Below are 19,360 nucleotides of genomic sequence, written 5' to 3' on the forward strand. Positions count from 1 at the left end.
CACGAATACCACATTTGCTTCCTTTCTATTGACTATTGTGATATATTTGGTGTCTCTCACCCACTTTAATAATGTATATAATCATTATCTTGACTCGTTTTCAAATTGTTTGATCTGTTATTCATTTCATTATTTTTTAACTCTCGTACCCATAGATTTATTTTAGCTTAATAGTATATTTTGAAGTTAATTCATAGTCCTAAACCATCTTCTACATTAGTGAAGAGTTAGTTTAGAAATCATACTACAAGCCCTGTTACTCCTACTTTGATTACTCATGTGAATTTGATTAAATTTGAATAGATATTTATTAATTTTGGGATAATTATTTAAAAATTTTGACCGAATTAAGTCAAATCATTTTATCAGAACTTGATAAAACTACCCACCCAAATATTTCAACCGTTTCACTTTCGACTTTGGAAATTTACCAAATCAACATTCTAATTTTGATCACAATGTTGGGATGATAGTGTTGGGACTTTTCATGATTATTTGAGTTACTCGTAAAAGCATCTCCACTGTACTATTATATTACCTCCGTCCCCCTCATTTCTTTATAAATTTTTTCACATATTTGAAACGTATTTTAAAACTTCTATAAAGTATGTTTTTGTAATTTATTTTTAAAATTTTCTTTTTTTTATAAAATTTTGAACATTATACTTTTATTTATAAGAAAAAAATTTTAAAAAAAATTATACAACTACATTTAATAAGAGCATTAAAATGCGTGTCGAGCCCCCGTCCCCAATGTAAAAAAATTGAGGGGGACAGAGGGAGTACTATTTTGGTGAGAAATTTACACGAAAATGGTGTAAAATTTACACTATTTTAATATTTATCTCCAACTCACATATACTAAATATTACATCATTCTTATATTATATACATTATTTTATTAATGAAATGCAAAATAAAATATAAAAGTAATAAAATTAGTAGAATACAAAAGGAATAATTTTGTTTTAGGTAAAGAGAACAAGGTAATGTTGATATTAACAAAAAATCTAAAAATTTGGTGTAACACCAAATTTGGTGTAACTTTCGGTATAATACCAAAATAGTGTAAGATTTAGAATTGGATTGCATAAAAATTTATCCAAAAATGGTGTTAAATTAGAAATTTGAATTTGGGTTTGAGATGGTTTAAGCTGGGTGGACACTAGTATTTTGTTTGGTTGGGGTGAATAAAATGGAATTAAATGAGATTTTAAGTAGAAAATGATTGAATTTGTTAAAAATTTTCATTCTTTCACCCATTCCATTCCTAATCACCTATATTATAATTAAACACCCCCAATTTGAGATGAAATACTCCATTCCTTATTAATCTCATTTTCTTCACAATTTTTATCATAACAATTTTGTCCATCTAATTATTTTTTTCAAATTTTCCCTCCAACTCTCATTTAATTCATTTAATGACATTCATTTTATTTCATTCCATTCATCTCAACCAAACACAACGAACGTTATTTTAAAAAAACTTATGCAAATCTCGAACCATTTTTAAACAAAAAAAATATGATACTCCCGGAATGTGTGAACCATATCTTCCCCACAGATTCCAAAGAATCATACTCTGACACATGTCCTGTTCTTGTCCAAGATTCACATTTCTCTCCATGAACACACACAAACTCAAACTCTCCGACAATGCACACCCTTTTTACCACCACCACCGCTGTCTTAATTCATTCCTCACGCATCCCAACACATCTCCGACCAATCCCACACTCATTTCTCTCAACCATCCCCTCAAAAGCTCACCACACTCTCTGTTTTTCTCATCCCAAACCCTCAAAAACCCACACTCGGATCCAACCCATTTCATCATCCCCTGAACAAACCCAAGTCACCAAACCAAACCCACAAGAATCTAAACTCATACCCTTCATTTTCTCAATCTCAGTTGGCTTATTTGTCAGGTTCTTGATCCCACAGCCTCATGAACTTACTTCACAAGCATGGCAACTACTTTCCATTTTTGTATCTACTATTGCTGGTTTAGTTTTAAGCCCTTTACCTGTTGGAGCTTGGGCTTTTTTAGGCCTTACTACAAGCATTGTTACCAAGACTTCTAGCTTTTCAACTGCATTTCATGCATTTACTAATGAGGTTATTTGGTTGATTGTGATTTCTTTCTTTTTTGCTCGAGGTTTTGTTAAGACTGGTTTAGGAGATAGGATTGCCACTTATTTTGTTAAGTGGTTAGGTAAAAGTACTTTGGGATTGTCTTATGGTCTGACATTGAGTGAGGCTTTGATTGCTCCTGCTATGCCTAGTACTACTGCTAGAGCTGGAGGGGTGTTTTTGCCTATTATTAAGTCGTTGTCTTTGGCAGCGGGGAGTGAACCTAATGACCCTTCTGCAAGAAAGCTCGGGGCTTATCTTGTGCAATCTCAGTTTCAGGTAAGCCTTTTTAGTGTGTTAATTGGTTGTTGAAGATTGAATTTTGTTTTATTATTGTGTAATTAGGCCTTTATCATAGTGCCAGTGTGTTCGTGTGAGTAATGCGACATACTTATTTATGAAGTCATATGATATAAAAAGAGTTGTTACATTTGGTTAAGTCAATTGTTCCTAACTTATAGAATGCTGAATTTTGGGATGGAGTTGAAATTTGTTGTTAGTGAAACTTAGTGACACATTTTCGCAAAGCCAGATAGTTGTGATTGTAGTAGTTATGATTGTAGTAGTTATTATGTTGGTGCATCTTGCAGTTGAATAATTAACGGTTCCTAGAGTGTTTATGGTGGGAGGTAGCTATTGTTGTTTGAAACTAGGCTATCTTGTAAGTTTTGTAGTTGCTTGTATATTTGAGACTTATAAATTACTGTTTGTGATGGATGACAGTCTTCTGGTAACTCTAGTGCACTTTTCCTGACTGCTGCAGCTCAAAACTTATTATGCCTCAAACTAGCAGAGGAACTTGGCGTGTTTGTTTCAAATCCATGGGTTGCTTGGTTTGAGGCTGCTAGTTTACCCGCGTTTGTGTCTCTTCTAGCAACTCCATTGATCTTGTACAAAATTTATCCTCCTGAAATAAAAGATACGCCAGAAGCCCCTGCTATGGCAACTAGAAAATTGGAGCTTATGGGTCCAGTCTCAAAGAACGAATGGGTTATGATTGGTACAATGGCTCTTGCAGTCTCTTTGTGGATATTTGGGTATGTAACTTTTTTCACTTCACATCAATTTTATTTTATGCTTTAGAGTTATAAAACAAAACAAACACAACCACATATCTTACGATTTAAATTTGACAAAATTCCCAGATTGTTGTATACTTTTGTATACAGGTAAATTGTGACATGAAACTACTCTTGTTTTTTTGTACAAAAAAATTGTCTTTTTGCCTTAACTTGGTGTGTTTATATTATCTGCAAAAAGCATTAAACCACAAGGGCTTTTGATGAAACTGGAGTACTTAACCATCAACTCATTTAGTGAACCAGCTAGGTTACTTCTGATGTTTCAGTACAAGAAATGTTTGAGATAAGATACTGTATCTTGTGATGAAGTTTGAGCAGGTTATGATTTAAGTCTGAATCATACTAAAATTCATAAAGATTGACCACTTATTATTGGATAGCTGTGTGGTCGGTAAATAATAATCAGTTATAACTGATTTAAACGAGGAATGCGATACTTGAGTGGAAGAGAGTCCAATGGTAGACCAAAGAAATCCTATCAGATATTTGATTCAGTCTTTGAGGATTCAATTGTTTTTATTTCCTAATGCTTGTGACGAGATTATTACTTAGTTCATTCGCCCAAGTTGGGAGCACAAAAATTATTAGGACATCATTTTATCAAGATTTGACAACAGATAAAAATAGTCTTTATCAAGGTTGTGCAAGAGTGCTTTTGTAAAATTCGTAATTTTATTTTTAATTTATTTATTAGAAATTAGATATTAATTTGTCTAGATAAATATTTTAAAATTAGAATATTCTGAAAACATTTTGTGCAAGGTAGTTGATTTGTGAAAAGATTTGTTATTTGTGGAAATAAGTGTAAGAATAATTTAGAAAATCGAAATTTTTTTAGTTTAGGTAATTGTGTGTATCAAATATTTTATTTATGGAATTTACTTGGAGAGGTTGTAAATCTTTAGGAGGAAATATTATTATTTCCTAGTTGAGATATAGGGTTTTGTATCGTTATAAATACACCATATTCGTATTCCTTGTTTTTATCATTAAAATTCGTAGGACTTTCTCAGCAAAAATCAGCTGTCTTGTAAAATTCGTAGAAAATTCATCGTAAGTCAGAATTCAGTGATTCTGGACTTTTCAGAAAGGTCTTTTCGTTATCTTCAGATTTCGTGTTTCGTGTTTTTCAAGAAAATATCGTTTAGAGGGTCAAAAAGAGTAAATTCAGATCTGGTCAGGCTTTGAGGTAAGTACTTTTGACTTACTTTTATTTTTCGGAAAATATATTTCAGTTCTGTTTTTAATTTCGTATAAGATATAAGAATTTTGATTTCGAAATTATAAGATATAAGTATTTGTGAATTTTAGAACCCAGTCTCTACGTTTTCGAACCCGTTCGTAATTTACGCTATAGTTCCGGAACTAGCCTTAGATACCCTTAGTAGGCGCACAAGTGTGCAACTTTAGATACCTATTAAGGGCGCGTAATTATTGAACTTTAGATGTCGACCACTGGCAAAGTGTGGTATAAAGAATAAGAATAAGAATTAGATGCCGGCTACTGGCAAAGTGTGGCCGTAGATCAAGACTGTGGTATTTATTAGAATTATCGTTTTGTTCTATTTTATTTTGTTCTGATCTGTTATAAAATCTGCTCTGTTCTGTTTTAAATTCTGAATTTTAAAATATAAAACTTGGGTTGGGTCTGTAGCTCCATCAAAAGTTGGCGGGTTCAAACGCTTGAATTGAGAGACGATGTTGGGCTTCGGTTGCTGATTCACAAGTACAGCTAGAGTTTCAGCCAGCTGGTCAAAGACGTTTCCTCCTTCATCATTATTGCCCTGATTTTCATTGTTGTTCTGATTTTCTCCATCCATCTTTACTAGAACACACAAAACAAATTCTAAACTTATAGTCAATAATCAAAAAAACACAAAAGTCAAACATATCAAATAATCACACAAATAAATGCCCTAAATCCAAAATAATTTTCTAAGACCTATACGATAGTCTAAAGGATCGCATCCTAGGGAATGTACTAGTCCCATACCTAATACACTCCGAAGGACAGCCTGCTCTTGATACCAATTGCAAGGAAGCGCTTAAGACTGGTGGCTTATGGAAAAGAGAAAGAATGAGACGACAAATCTTGAAGAAAATCATGAACCGTACACTTGGGCAAAGTTCAAGAAGGCTTTAGAGGACAAGTACTTTCCGAGAACAGTTCGTCTGCAGAAAGAGAGGGACTTCATTCGACTTCAACAAGGTGGAAGAACCGTCATTGAATACGATGCAGAATTTGCAAAGCTTGCGAAGTACGCGTCGACCCTAGTAGCAGATGAGAGCAGTCGAGCACGAAGATTAGAGGAGGGACTTCGAAGTGACATCAGGAATTCAGTGGCGTCGTTTGAACTTCAGACGTACGAGGCTGTCCTCAACAAGGCGTTAGTGATCGAAAGGGGCTTGGCAGAATCTGAAAAGGCGTCTGGCAGTTGGAATAAGAGGCGGTTCACTCAAACTAGTGGGCAATCTTTTCAAGAGGGACCACTCAAGAAGCCACACGTGTACGATAACATCGGGGGTCAAGGTGATCGAGAGACGTGTACCAGGTGCGGCAAGAATCATCCGGACAAAGTCTGTCGTTGGAATACAGGTGCTTGTTTTCATTGCGGAGAAGTAGGACATAAGATTTCGAATTGTCCGCACAATCCGCCACCGCCACCAAGGAAGGAAGCAGATAACAAGATGGGCAAAGGACGTGTGTTTCAGCTGACAGGAAATGACAACTATCGCAATTAAGGTATGATTTCTTTTCTTTAGTGACTTATTTAATTTATTTATGTTATGTGAATTTGGGGACCAAATTCTTTTAAGGAGGGAAGAATGTAAAATTCGTAATTTTATTTTTAATTTATTTATTAGAAATTAGATATTAATTTGTCTAGATAAATATTTTAAAATTAGAATATTCTGAAAACATTTTGTGCAAGGTAGTTGATTTGTGAAAAGATTTGTTATTTGTGGAAATAAGTGTAAGAATAATTTAGAAAATCGAAATTTTTTTAGTTTAGGTAATTGTGTGTATCAAATATTTTATTTATGGAATTTACTTGGAGAGGTTGTAAATCTTTAGGAGGAAATATTATTATTTCCTAGTTGAGATATAGGGTTTTGTATCGTTATAAATACACCATATTCGTATTCCTTGTTTTTATCATTAAAATTCGTAGGACTTTCTCAGCAAAAATCAGCTGTCTTGTAAAATTCGTAGAAAATTCATCGTAAGTCAGAATTCAGTGATTCTGGACTTTTCAGAAAGGTCTTTTCGTTATCTTCAGATTTCGTGTTTCGTGTTTTTCAAGAAAATATCGTTTAGAGGGTCAAAAAGAGTAAATTCAGATCTGGTCAGGCTTTGAGGTAAGTACTTTTGACTTACTTTTATTTTTCGGAAAATATATTTCAGTTCTGTTTTTAATTTCGTATAAGATATAAGAATTTTGATTTCGAAATTATAAGATATAAGTATTTGTGAATTTTAGAACCCAGTCTCTACGTTTTCGAACCCGTTCGTAATTTACGCTATAGTTCCGGAACTAGCCTTAGATACCCTTAGTAGGCGCACAAGTGTGCAACTTTAGATACCTATTAAGGGCGCGTAATTATTGAACTTTAGATGTCGACCACTGGCAAAGTGTGGTATAAAGAATAAGAATAAGAATTAGATGCCGGCTACTGGCAAAGTGTGGCCGTAGATCAAGACTGTGGTATTTATTAGAATTATCGTTTTGTTCTATTTTATTTTGTTCTGATCTGTTATAAAATCTGCTCTGTTCTGTTTTAAATTCTGAATTTTAAAATATAAAACTTGGGTTGGATCTACTTAACAAATTGTTTTACAAAATTATTATTGTTTGAGAAAAATCATTTTATTAAAACACCCATTGTTTTTCTGTTTAAGAGATAGTCAATTTGTACTTGCTGAGCTGTGTAGCTCACCCCTTTTAACATTTCAGGTTCGGAATTTGGAGCATATTAAAATTAAGGAATGAGAACTATGAGGAGATCTGTGCTGCTTCGTTTTGTGCTATTTGAATTAGAATAAAGATTTTGTTTTTAGAGAATAAATTTAATTATCTGTTAGACAATTATTATCGGATTTGTGGAGCTGCGTCTCTATTTTTATGATTTTGATTATTGAGTTTGACCGCTGCTTTGAATTTCGTGATCTATTAGAATTATCGAGTAATAATATATTTTATTTTTAGTTTTCGATTTAGAACTAATAGTCCGGAAGTGTGGGCTGTTACAGCTTTTTTTTAGGGAACAACTATTTTTGCAAACTACATACTATAAAACATTGCTTCAAATGATTAAACTACCTATTGAAGCAAAGTTCGTATGGCAGAGCACGAACATTTTTTCAAGACTTGCATAGCTGAAGGATTTATTTTATTCATAATACCAGTTCAAGAACTAATGCAATTTATTATTATTTAGTGAAGCTATTGGTATATCAAGTGTTGTTGCTGCAATGATTGGCTTGTCTATACTCCTATTCTTGCGGGTGCTTGATTGGGATGACTGTTTAAGTGAAAAATCAGCCTGGGATACTCTGGCTTGGTTTGCAGTTCTTGTAGGAATGGCAGGTCAATTGACAGATCTTGGAATTGTAGCCTGGATGTCTGGTAGTGTATCTGAATTCCTTCGTGCTCTTTCTTTGAGCTGGCCCGTGTCATTTGTGGTTCTTCAAACAACTTACTTCTTGATTCATTACTTATTCGCAAGTCAAACTGGTCATGTGGGAGCTTTATACTCTGCTTTCCTCGCCATGCACGTGGCATCGGGGGCGCCTGGGATGTTGTCGGCTCTTGCTTTAGCTTATAACACTAGTCTCTTTGGCGCTATAACACATTACAGCAGTGGTCAGGCTGCTGTGTACTATGGAGGTATGTTAACCTCCTCGTATCATTCCCTTTACACACTTCAACTCTTTCAAGTACTTTTATAGTGAACCATGCTCTGTCTATGGTCAGCATCCCTCTTCCTTAACTCTAAATTCGTGCAGTACGTACTCCTTCTGAACATATACTCGAGGGACTGATTGTGACAATCATGTTTTGTTGTTTTGATTACTAAAATCCATTTTGCAGCCACCACATTATTATTCGATTATGAAATTTACATAATCTATTTTATTTGGTTTTGATTACTCAAATAAATTCTGTGTTTGGATTTGTTATGAAGACTAGTAATCATTTCTCTCTTTTTTTTCGACAGCTGGCTATATAGACCTCCCTGATATATTCAAGATGGGTTTTCTAATGGCCCTTGTCAATGCCTTGATTTGGGGTGTTGTTGGGACCTTTTGGTGGAAATTTTTGGGTTTGTATTGAAAACAAGTTTGTACACCAGTAAATATTCTTTTGTAGCAACTAGGAGTCATAATGTGGAATCCTAAAGCTTGGAAAAATATGTCAAAATTTTAGCTGTTATATATTGATCCTGGCTTTCCAACACTGGTGTAATTGCACGTTGTAGTGATTTGTAAATTTTATGTACATGTTAATTACTGTATTATTCTGTAGAATGATCTGGTATGATCTGGTAGAATGATCTGGTCATCGCCCAGCCTCTGGTATATTCTGTGAACTGGTAGAATGATCTGGTATGCTCATTGTGTGTCGCAGGCTGGGCGATGACCACGCCACTGTTTTTGCATTTTTCTGCAACTCACATCTCTAAAATGCATGTCTGAGGCGGCAAAAAGCATACCAATCCAATTCAAACAGTTTATGTTTCTTTACCTTGTGATTTTATGCAACTGTATAACATAACAGAAATTAATCAGTAGATAAACATAATAAAAGAAATCTTTCATTTCTAGTAAGAAACATTTGTTCTCATCATTACAATGGACAACTAGTTTTTGTGTAGTACAAAAGATCACGATAATTTGGCAGTAGCATTTTAAGCGAATACATTTGCAAAAATATCAATTGGTATCCGATCTGTGACTGATATGTATTTCTATGTGACTGTCTGTATGTTGAATCTTGAATCAAATGCTGATAATCCTCATGCACTTCACTCTTGATATTTAATGTGTACTGCGGTAGTGGCACTATGATCTATATTGTTGGAGATATTTACAATTTGTTTACTTAATATGAACCTGTTTGATTAGTTTTAGAGCTATCATTAGCTCGGATATGGCTTCTTGATGTCCATTTTATAATCATCAAAATCAAGGTCAATATCACTGCTGTACTTTCTATGATCTCGAGCAGGGCGTTTTAAATTATCAAATATTTCATCCAGGGACTCGGTTTTGGAGGTACCTGGAGATTCTTTGAGGGTCTTTTCATTTGGTTCTCGTAGGGGTAGAAATTTCTTGGCTTCAATATTGGTCTTAAAACTTTGGTAACTTGTCTTCATGGTCTCCCATGTTGATGCTACCCTAGACTGCGTGGCACTTGTTTCACCTGCATCATTTGAACTTTCTGCAGAAGTCCTATCCAGTGATGAATTCAGGTTCATCTCATCTATAATCTGGTTTGTCCTTACAGCTTTATAGTTCTTGTTAATGTTTTCTACAGAAAGTTTATCTCCATCCCCGTTCGAACTGGCATTAGATTTCTTATCAACCGCAACCTAGACAAGATATGGATAACATGTTAGTCAAAACAAAGGAGCCAAGTTACCATCTTCTTTTAATAGTCAATAATGGCGAATAAAAAACCAGAAGCCTAACATAAAGCAGCGTGAACACTGTGATAAACATTGCTTGTGTAACATGCATAAACATTTTAAAGAAAACTGCAAGTCCAACACACACACAGAGAAAAATATTTTGGATCTCTAACAGATTTAGCACATCTCAATTTAGTGCAAATAATTATTGAATCATCAATCGTAGATGTTTTTATCCATGACTTTTTTAATAAGAAATATTGCAGTCAGCACATGCTTCTAGAAAGATATTTCGTATTCCAGATACTGTGAATGAATTTTGAAGTGTGTGACTAACTGAAAATACTTGGTTTGTTAAACGATACATAACAAATTTTGCAGATAAAACTGGTTTATACCGTGCTGCTACTGGGAGATTCAAGATCTGAACTATCATCATTGTATAAGACCCTTGCCAATGGAATGACAAGCTCCCCAACTTTATACCCTTGTTGAAGCCAAGACCGTTCTGAAAAGAGAGGAAATGTTTCAATTGACAATATGTCTATTTATAAGATTATAGTTAGCTTATCTACACATTTTTAACAGGAAATTACTTACACAGTCAGATAAAAATTTACTCAACCCACACTCCAATAGCAAAATATGCAGCATTACGATGGAAGCATCTATATCTTATCTTTTTTTCATAACAGGAAATAAAACTGGAAATAGCACAACCTTCAGATATAAAACGTGAGATAATCCCACATCCCTAGACCTTAAGCACAGTACTTTTGCAGGACAAGTGTGAACCATGAATACTTTAAACAAAAATATGAAACAAAAAGGGAAGGAAAAAAGACAAAGAAGCAAACCTTTCCTTAAAATGATTACTCCAGAAGGATCAAACCCGTCTAAATCTTCAGCAGCTTCAGTTTGGTAACTAAATATCTTCCAGTTTCCAAGATAGTTCACAATACGGTCAAAAAAGTTGCTTGTGATCATTATGGTGTATGTGACCATGATAAGAGGATAGATTTTATTAAATCGTCTACCGAAGAAGGGAACAGCATCATCGATATTTCCCATCCTCTGCGCTTGTTATAAGATATTAATTAGCATTTACACATAAAATTTTATAACCAGTACCCAAATATAAGAAAATAATTTAGCAAAAAAAACAAGAAAGTGAATGTGACCTTGTAAATGCCTTGATTAGGTAATAATACACACTAAATGTATAAATGTTTTGTATCACATTTAAACTTATTTATACTTATTTTAGGATGAATTGGTCCTTGATTTATACCATTAGTTGATTTACATAAACGGATACTACAAATTAATCTTCTTGTATTTGTAGGGATTAAAAGAGAGCAAGGATCACCAGAGAAGGAGCCATGAAGAAGGAATGCATCAAAGTAAGACACCAAAAGCGCTTTACTACCTGACTCAAGATCTTTACTATGTAGTTCTAAGGCCTTTACATGGCCAGAAGTGAACTCAAGACCTTTACAAATTCTTTACTTCATCAAGACTTTTAGTCCTGACATCATGAATGCTGCTAATATCTAGATTTCACTAACAAATATTGGTCAACATCAACTTAGAAAGAGAGAGAATAAGTTTAGAATTTAATGTGTGTGGATTATGGCTCAATATGTGTAAAAATTTGCAAGTACCAGCACGTATAGGGAAACTAAAGGAGGCATGCAGATATTCCCGAAAGAACATCACTAAATGCATAATTTACAAGAACATATAACCTTTTCAAAAACTGTCTTGCGGGTTTTGGCATCTTTGGGGAGCCGAATAAGATTGAGAAAATTGTATGAAATAGGAGCTGCATATCGTGCAACCTGCCTGGAATTCGTATTAAGTGAGATAATATGAAAACCACACAGTAATAACAATACAAATACAGGATAGGACAAAATGCCACAAGGTTAACACCTACCCACATATCATAAGCAAGCTAACTGAACTTGTTTGTCTTGGCGTAAATGAGAAAAATGTCAAAGTTCCAAATTTGAATAGTGAGTAGTATGTGCAGACACACATATAAATGAGAGGAGTATAAGCAAACCCCTGCACAAGTGAAAACAGAAGGATGAGAGTACCAAATTTATATATTATCTGAGCTGCTGGTATTCTGCATGGCCGCATTGGAACTTGGAGCTGCTTGCAGGCGATAGATTTCAATTCACAACTGTAAATTACACATAGTTGGTGTCCAAAGCATCAGGCTTATAATAAATTGACTTTATAAGGATTGCATTCTTGATTCGTCAATAAGAATTAAAATATACTAATGAAAACTTCTATTAACAGTGACCCCGAGAAGCGCAGCACTACATTAACCAGTCCTGCAACTGGTTTATAAAGATTCATGTTATAATATTCCACTCTCCAGAAAGGAAGCGTTGAAGCACCAACTGTTCATCTAACCAATAATTAGATCAGCAGTGTGTTTAAGTGTGAACATATGCATCTAATTAACTATCTGAACTAGAACTTTTTAGTATAGTATTTATTATAAATATGAAACATAGTAAAAAAAATCATATTTTAATTTATAGCCCCAGACTTCGGAAGATGATCATGTCAAAAGAACTGGGGCTTGAAACGGAAGACAAATACTCATATTTTTGAATTATATTGTTCAAAAGGACCATATTTAGTTAGGTCGATCATGATACCCTGATACAACAGATAGTTTAGGTATTAAACTTATATTTGGATAGTCAATTTGTTACGACAAAATTGAGAATAAGTGCAACCCATTAAAACTGTAGCTTGCAGTTGTATATTTTATCAAAATGAGGCAGAACTCACTATTGCACCAACGACTGTTCAATCCTTAGGGTGGTTATTATATAAAATCATTCAACAAACCTCTTTCACATAATCATCTCCACGCAACTTGAAAAAACAAACAACATACTGCAGGAAGAATTACCTGCACAAGCACCTCATGCTTCCCCACTCCATTTATAAGATTTGAAAACAGTGACAAGTCTACTCCGCTAGGCAGTATAGTGGCCTCGGCTAAAAGAATTGAAGCTGACAAGCAGCCAAGTATGATAGAGAAAAGTTTGTCAAGTTGTTTTCGCAGTATGCACTTCCAGACCAACTCTGCAAGAAATTACTACAATGGTTTGTAAGTTTAACATCTATGCAGTTTCCTGGTTACATTTCAAATATGATATTTTATTTATTGTATCTTATATTTAATCAATCTGTTTCAAATGTAGCAGGAAATGTGTGAAGTACAAGATATACCTATAATATCTAAGAAAGACCCAAAAGTTCCAGATCTCTCAGTCCTAAAGCTTGAAATGTATTTCCTGCGAATTCATAATACTAATCAACAAAGAACATGAATAATATATTATAACAAAGATAATTAGACAACTTACAGGCTAATAACCCAAGCACAAGTCGAAGACTTTCCAAAAGAATTCGTAACTTTTTTAGAAATTTTGAACATGTATAATGCCTTACTGGACCAATAGTGTAAGGATGTAAAACAATTATTGACATTGAGGAACCATCAATTACAGTTGGCAACTAAAAAGTTCCTCCAAACAAGAATTATAGCTATAATTTCTGTATGATTGATTAGACAATTGTAATTTCTTGAGTTCGGCACACTTGAGTAATTTAACAATAGAACAGTAATCAGGTGATACCCATTGAAGAAAAAAGACTGGGTTAAGTGCAAACCATCCGGTTGAATCACGATGCTCATAATTCTTTATGGTGTCTTCCAGCTCGAGGGCTTCTGTTACAAAACTTATGTATTCGCTGCGAAAACAATGATTCCAACGGAAAATAATAGTAAAATGAGTTAGTAATGGAAACAAACAAAAAAATTGAGACTAACACCAGATTATGCACAATTTATATCTCAATAAGTAGGCAATATCTATAAGATTTTACAAACATCCGTTAAAAGTCAAATGTGCATGTGAAGGTTTGAGTTTTGCAAGAGAATCAAGCTGTGCCCGACTTTAGTTATTGTTCTATCCACAAAAAAAAAGAGTATAATGCACCAAGTTGAGAAGCAAGTCAAGTGTAAGTCCTAGAATAGGCTTTTTATGTGAACACACTGAACACCAAGCAAAGAACACTAATAATAAGTAACAAATTGCTTGCAGCAATTACTAAATTTAGTTCAAAATTTTAAAAGTAAAGTGGGAAGGCTGCTTAAAAAATTTTAAATATTAAAATCAAAGTGGGGCTGATTGGTCCTTTGTAATTAGGGTTCTTTAGGGACACGGTGCATCTGAAAGCTTATGAATTTTTCTTTTATTGATTTGGTGGCACGATATATCCAGTCACCTGACCAGATGATGGCCTTCTAGTACACAGGAAAATGATTCTAAAAAGCTATAGGAAACAGGTTGCAGAACCTTTGAAATATAATTCACAACCACACGGACATAAAATTATCCCTTTTTGAATAGAGTAATTAATCAATTTTTTTGAGCGGAAGCAATGTTGATGCCTACATTTGTATATAACAGAAGTAGTAGAATTTCAATGTTGGGACCTTTTAAAATATAAAATTGCAGTCAAATGACATGCTAATACAACTGAAGTTTCATATGAATAACTGAACATTGCCCCTGTTGGCAAGAAGTTAATTGAGGAAATAGAATTATTTTGTAAGACTCCACTACAAATGGTAAGGCCATGATCCTTAATCTAGTACAAGTAGATGTGCTCTGTAAATTACGTAACAGATATAACCTATATACTAACTGAAATTAAAGTCTGGTAAGTTGCTGCTACCCGACAAAGTGCTATATGCATATATAGATGAACTCTAACCTCGATAAAACAAAAACAACCAATGGATACAGACAGCCGAATCTGTTACTAAAACACAGGATGAACAGAAATGATATGGATTCTGTAAGCATCATATTTAAGTATCAAAATTGTTTGAATCCTTATAGAGTCGGTGCACAGGGATATGCCAGATGGCTATTTTTAGATTGGACCTGCTACAAAATAAACTACGGCGGATGCCGACACAATAGAGAAACTCTACATTATAATTCAAATGCAAGAAAAAGCTAAATGGGTAATAGTATATACGACCCCAAGGCTAGTTGGTTACTTCAGATAGCACATACCTTCTAAATCGGTAGTATCTCTCCCGTGCTCGCCTTAGATGACGTCTCAACTGTGCCATACTTTTGACGTTTGTATCATAATCCATATCATTTTCACCTAATTTTCCACCTTGGGGTTTGAAAGTTGGATCTTCATTAAGCTGAAAATATAGTACGAGAATGAGTGCATTGGTAAGCAAGTAGGGAAATCGGGGGGACTCTCGACTCAGCTCAGTATTAATCTAATAATATTTGGGGTGGTTAGGATGAAATATAGCCATTGGCGGTGGAAAATTTGATAAAATATGTATAAGCTCCTGGCTCGTACAAGAAATTTATGCACAGAAAAGCAATCACAAGACTATATGCATAATTACCATTTGTTGCAGTAACTTATCAATGATAGTCATGTAAGGCCTCAAAGGATCACGCCTGGACATCTGCTTTGATGTTGCTTGAGTAACCTAGTTCAACATGCATTTTCCATATAATGTTCATAAAAATAGGAACAATGCAAAATACAAACAGATTTCGAATGTGTTAGGACTTTTTGGGTCCAACAAATTTATATTATCCCAGTAGTTTTCTACCCATAGTTTACACATGTATGATACTATAGACACTGTTGTTTTAAAACCATCACCTAGCCACATGCGGTTTACAATTTTTATGTATTCCTATCCAAGCAACCTTTAGACTTAGATCTTTTAAACAATGACACTAAAAAAAGGTATATCCCTTCCATACATATGGCTACACCTAAAGTATCTATTTTACAATTGAAGATAGTTATTCTTGATTAGTGATCAGATCTCCATTTTTATTAACACTGTACGAGATTTAAAAGCACAGAGTGTATATGACTGCATATTCGCCGCAAATAGATATTGATAGATCATGCCTTACAAATGCTTCTGTATAAAGCGGTAATTTTCATATTATAGGGGTCTTACAACTATAGCGTTTGAAAAATCCTGATGTGCATCATCAAGTTTCACAGCCATCCTAGCTACTTTATGAGATAGGACCTTCTGGCGATTGATCCATATGGCATTTCGCCAGAGGCCCTTTGGAATTTCACTCAAACCAAAGCCGAGCAGAAACGCACCGGTCACTAGTCCAAATGTATTTGAGCAAGCCATGGCAAAACCAAGAATACCACCACTCCTACATGTTCAAGCATTATATCAGAACATATAAAGAAGCAAAATATCGACATGATATCCAGTACTATTGGAGTTGTGGTAGGTAGTTCTATGAAATGTTCAATATAACTCTAGGATTACTATACTTAATTCCTTATGAGAGCATTACGTAATAGAAAAGATGTAATCTTAATTTGTACTGAGAGATAAGTTCCAATGCAAAAATTTGAATTTAAGGGAGAGCTAGACGAGTCAAAACGTGTACACTCAATTGATATTTTCATGTCCCAATTTGCTCTTTCTATGCGGTGAGGAAACTGAGCGAGAAACCAAGGTGCTGCCTCTTCAGCTCCCATATATGCTACTGTCAAGTTAAACGTAGTAGTACTTGTATTCTTGGTTTTCTAATTAGTGCAACTGTATGGATGCAATATGTTCCAAATTGCCTAAATAAAAAATTGAAATCCTTTTTAGAAGATTCAGTTAGGCTTGACCAGTTGAGGCTAAATGTTCTGCTATAATTAAGGTAGTCATATGTGAAGTCATCAGGGCATTCCAGTGTGTGCTCCATTATGGCATCAGATACAATTTCTTATACCTTGTAAACTTTCCATCCTACTTATATCTTGTAAAATTCCCATCACAGTGATACAGTGACTCCAAAAATCCAATTGAGACTCAGTTCGGTGTCCACTTAATTAGTCGAATTAAATGTATAGTACTAGGAATGGAATCATGCAAACTAACAACTAGAAGGTAGACTCACCAGTTTGCGCGCAAAATAATGAGCAGTATAAGACCACATAGTGCAATAGAACAAACACACATGTGGAAGAATAAATTAGCTTGCACACTGGTCTTCAATCTTTCTGTCAGTGTAAAGTCCCCAGCATCTTCATAACCCTGAATTATAGGGACCACAGCCCTGCTTAGACAAATAGTTTCATATAAATCTATGTGAACAAGTGCATATTTATGCTGCAAATCACAGACAAGTTATTATGGCTTAAACTTATACTCAGATAAAAAGAAGTTCACACAAAAAGAATGTTCATAATATCAGTTTTCTGTTACTCATACTTGGAAATTCAGATAGTCACTTCTTCTTAGTATCCGTAACTAAATACATATTTTTATCCAACAGAATATGTATAAAATATAAAAACAAAACAACAGAGATGATTAATTTTGTCTACATTTAAAGAGATTATACAAAGATCAAAAGGGAGAATAGGAGTAAAATTTGGGTCAGCATAACTAAAATTTTTAAATCACCAAGACCAGACTGTCTAAGACTATATATTCTTAATGACAGGAATATTCTAGCCTTATTTTAGCTGTTTGATCCTGCAAGTCACTTTTGAGACTGCCACTATTTTGGCAATGCAAGTTCAAATAAGTAACCATAGTCGCCTCCCTGAATGAAAGTTGGTAGATAAAGACATAATTTGGATGGTGGAGGATAAATATCATAAAGTATGTGTATGAACACAACTGTAAATTTCAAAATCATGAGGCCACAATTAGTGAGCCTGGGCTGGAGCTAGATCTAAAGAAATGATCGAAAAAGACAGTAGGTTTAGTACCAAGTAAGTAAAAATGTGCTCCAGTATGCAAGTGTCCAGAAGAACGATATTTCTTTTAAATCTTGTCCAATGATTGCCTGCATGAAGAGAAAAGTAAACTCAAAAAGCCGCATCAGCAAAACGGAACAAAATGATCGAAGGAAATAATACTATCAATTTTATAAATCACCAAATCATGTTAAGTTTCTATCATAAATATCTGAAAATCTAAAAGATTAGGCTTCTACTTTCTACTAATGCTGTCACACCTAATCATAATTTACATCTGAGCAGCCACTGAACTATGCCATTTTAATTTGCCAAGCATTCTCAATCTGGTAAATTCGAGGACTTGGTAACGTTATAAATGTGAAATCTGCAGTAAGATAACTTTAAATTTTCTGTTAAAAAAGATCTTTTAATTTAGGGCTTCTTAGTTAGACATAAACAAATTTATATACATAAGAAACTTATAATGTGTTGATGGAATAGTTTTAGGACTGTGAGCTTATGACTTATTTCAAAAGCGAAGCAACCAGTTTTACTGAGTATTCTAGCATTCAACTCTAAGATATCTGGCAACTACCGATGACACCATAATTGTTGAACTTTTAACAAATGTTGGTATTAAAGATACACCAACAACATCTTGTCGTTTTCCTGCTTACCCTCAATTTGGCATCTACATTCTTCGATAATTGCAAGTTTTTCTCTAAATAAATTATTAATACGTACATAAATTATTACTAACACAAATTATTACCAACACAATTAAACTGTTAAGTAACCAATTCATCTAAAATTTGAAGATGCTACAGGAAGACCTTAAATGTATTATCATTCAACGGTCCCCTTCAATCGTACAATGGAACAAACATATAGAAGACCTACCCAAACCAAGCACAAATACCAAGTTAAGTAACAATTCATTTAAAAACCTTAATGTGTTTAAGAATGAATTTAAATATCATTCAACATAAACCACAAAAAACCTATCAAAATTTGATTACATCATTTACTTCCTCCAAAGGCACTCCTAAATCATATGGGAGTAGTCAGTAAATTCATATTTTCGCATTATAAACGACGAAAAAACACCCTAATAACAAAAAAAGAACATATAGAACCATGCAGCATGCAAAACACACACACACATCTACGAGAAAGAAAGGAACATACACCCCAAATGTCAGCTGGAACAAGGATGATAATGGAGATGGAAGAAAACCAGGTGTAACCCACGAGAAAAAGAACGTAACGAGGCACGTCTGGGCCCGCAAAATATCTTAACGTTAACATCACCATCCCCATTGTTAATGGCAATGAGAACATGTAAAATGCCCACATCTTTATTATTTAAATTTTTCTTTGCAATCAAAGAATATATTTGTACTTGTTATTGAAAAAGAAATGACATGGGGTTTTGTTTTAATGAATTAAAATGTTGGGTTTGATCTGATAATACGTGATAATGTTGGGTTTGTGAATATGATTTGTTGGTGTTTTTAGTTGGGTTTTTTGGTTTTACCTCCAAAATTAACGGTTGTTTTGATAGAGCCGGACATCCTAGGTGATTTTAGTTTGGCACAGGCGTTTGTAATAGAACCGAGCCCAGACGAACACTACGAGGTTCTGTTCGAATATGATTAAAAAATGTTCGATTTCGACCTCAAACTCAAATTAGACCGAATCTG

At 34.2% G+C, this 19,360-nt stretch overlaps 2 protein-coding genes across 3 annotated transcripts; one reads left to right on the forward strand and one right to left on the reverse strand.

Annotated features, from left to right (window-relative positions):
• Positions 1-1,560: 1,560 nt before the first annotated feature.
• On the forward strand, positions 1,561-8,748 carry LOC141667830 (dicarboxylate transporter 2.1, chloroplastic-like). Of its 2 annotated transcripts, XR_012552804.1 has the most exons (5): positions 1,561-2,415; positions 2,860-3,173; positions 7,659-7,846; positions 7,947-8,107; positions 8,439-8,748. XR_012552804.1 is itself a non-coding variant. In XM_074474459.1 (4 exons), exons 1-4 carry the CDS (start codon positions 1,660-1,662, stop codon positions 8,552-8,554), a joined length of 1,635 nt encoding a protein of 544 aa, XP_074330560.1. In that variant the 5' UTR covers positions 1,564-1,659; the 3' UTR covers positions 8,555-8,748. The 2 variants fall into 2 exon arrangements, 1 of the variants encoding a protein (XP_074330560.1); XM_074474459.1 differs by having other exon boundaries at positions 1,564-2,415; positions 7,659-8,107.
• A 274-nt stretch (positions 8,749-9,022) lies between these two features.
• Positions 9,023-19,026, reverse strand: LOC141667534 (uncharacterized). The gene is made up of 14 exons (XM_074474060.1): positions 18,846-19,026; positions 17,688-17,764; positions 16,868-17,026; positions 15,910-16,123; positions 15,334-15,420; positions 14,978-15,117; positions 13,560-13,640; positions 13,116-13,180; positions 12,793-12,968; positions 11,791-11,921; positions 11,600-11,696; positions 10,709-10,925; positions 10,250-10,359; positions 9,023-9,812 (listed from the first exon to the last, which is right to left on the reverse strand). The coding sequence occupies exons 1-14, from the start codon at positions 19,011-19,013 to the stop codon at positions 9,360-9,362; spliced, it is 2,175 nt and encodes a 724-aa protein (XP_074330161.1). The 5' UTR covers positions 19,014-19,026; the 3' UTR covers positions 9,023-9,359.
• Positions 19,027-19,360: the final 334 nt, after the last annotated feature.

The sequence above is a fragment of the Apium graveolens genome, chromosome 6 (assembly GCF_009905375.1).
Source record: "Apium graveolens cultivar Ventura chromosome 6, ASM990537v1, whole genome shotgun sequence".
Lineage (NCBI taxonomy): Eukaryota > Viridiplantae > Streptophyta > Magnoliopsida > Apiales > Apiaceae > Apium > Apium graveolens.

Coding starts and splice junctions, on each gene's coding strand:
- LOC141667534 (XM_074474060.1), bottom strand. CDS start 19,013: ATGTGGGCATTTTACATGTTCTCATTGCCATTAACAATGGGGATGGTG. Junction 15,421..15,909: donor ATTTTTCAAACGCTATAGTT/GTAAGACCCCTA, acceptor ATGTTGAACTAG/GTTACTCAAGCAACATCAAA. Junction 11,922..12,792: donor AGCATGAGGTGCTTGTGCAG/GTAATTCTTCCT, acceptor TCACTTGTGCAG/GGGTTTGCTTATACTCCTCT.
- LOC141667830 (XM_074474459.1), top strand. CDS start 1,660: ATGCACACCCTTTTTACCACCACCACCGCTGTCTTAATTCATTCCTCA. Junction 3,174..7,658: donor GTCTCTTTGTGGATATTTGG/GTATGTAACTTT, acceptor ATTATTATTTAG/TGAAGCTATTGGTATATCAA. Junction 8,108..8,438: donor GGCTGCTGTGTACTATGGAG/GTATGTTAACCT, acceptor TTTTTTCGACAG/CTGGCTATATAGACCTCCCT.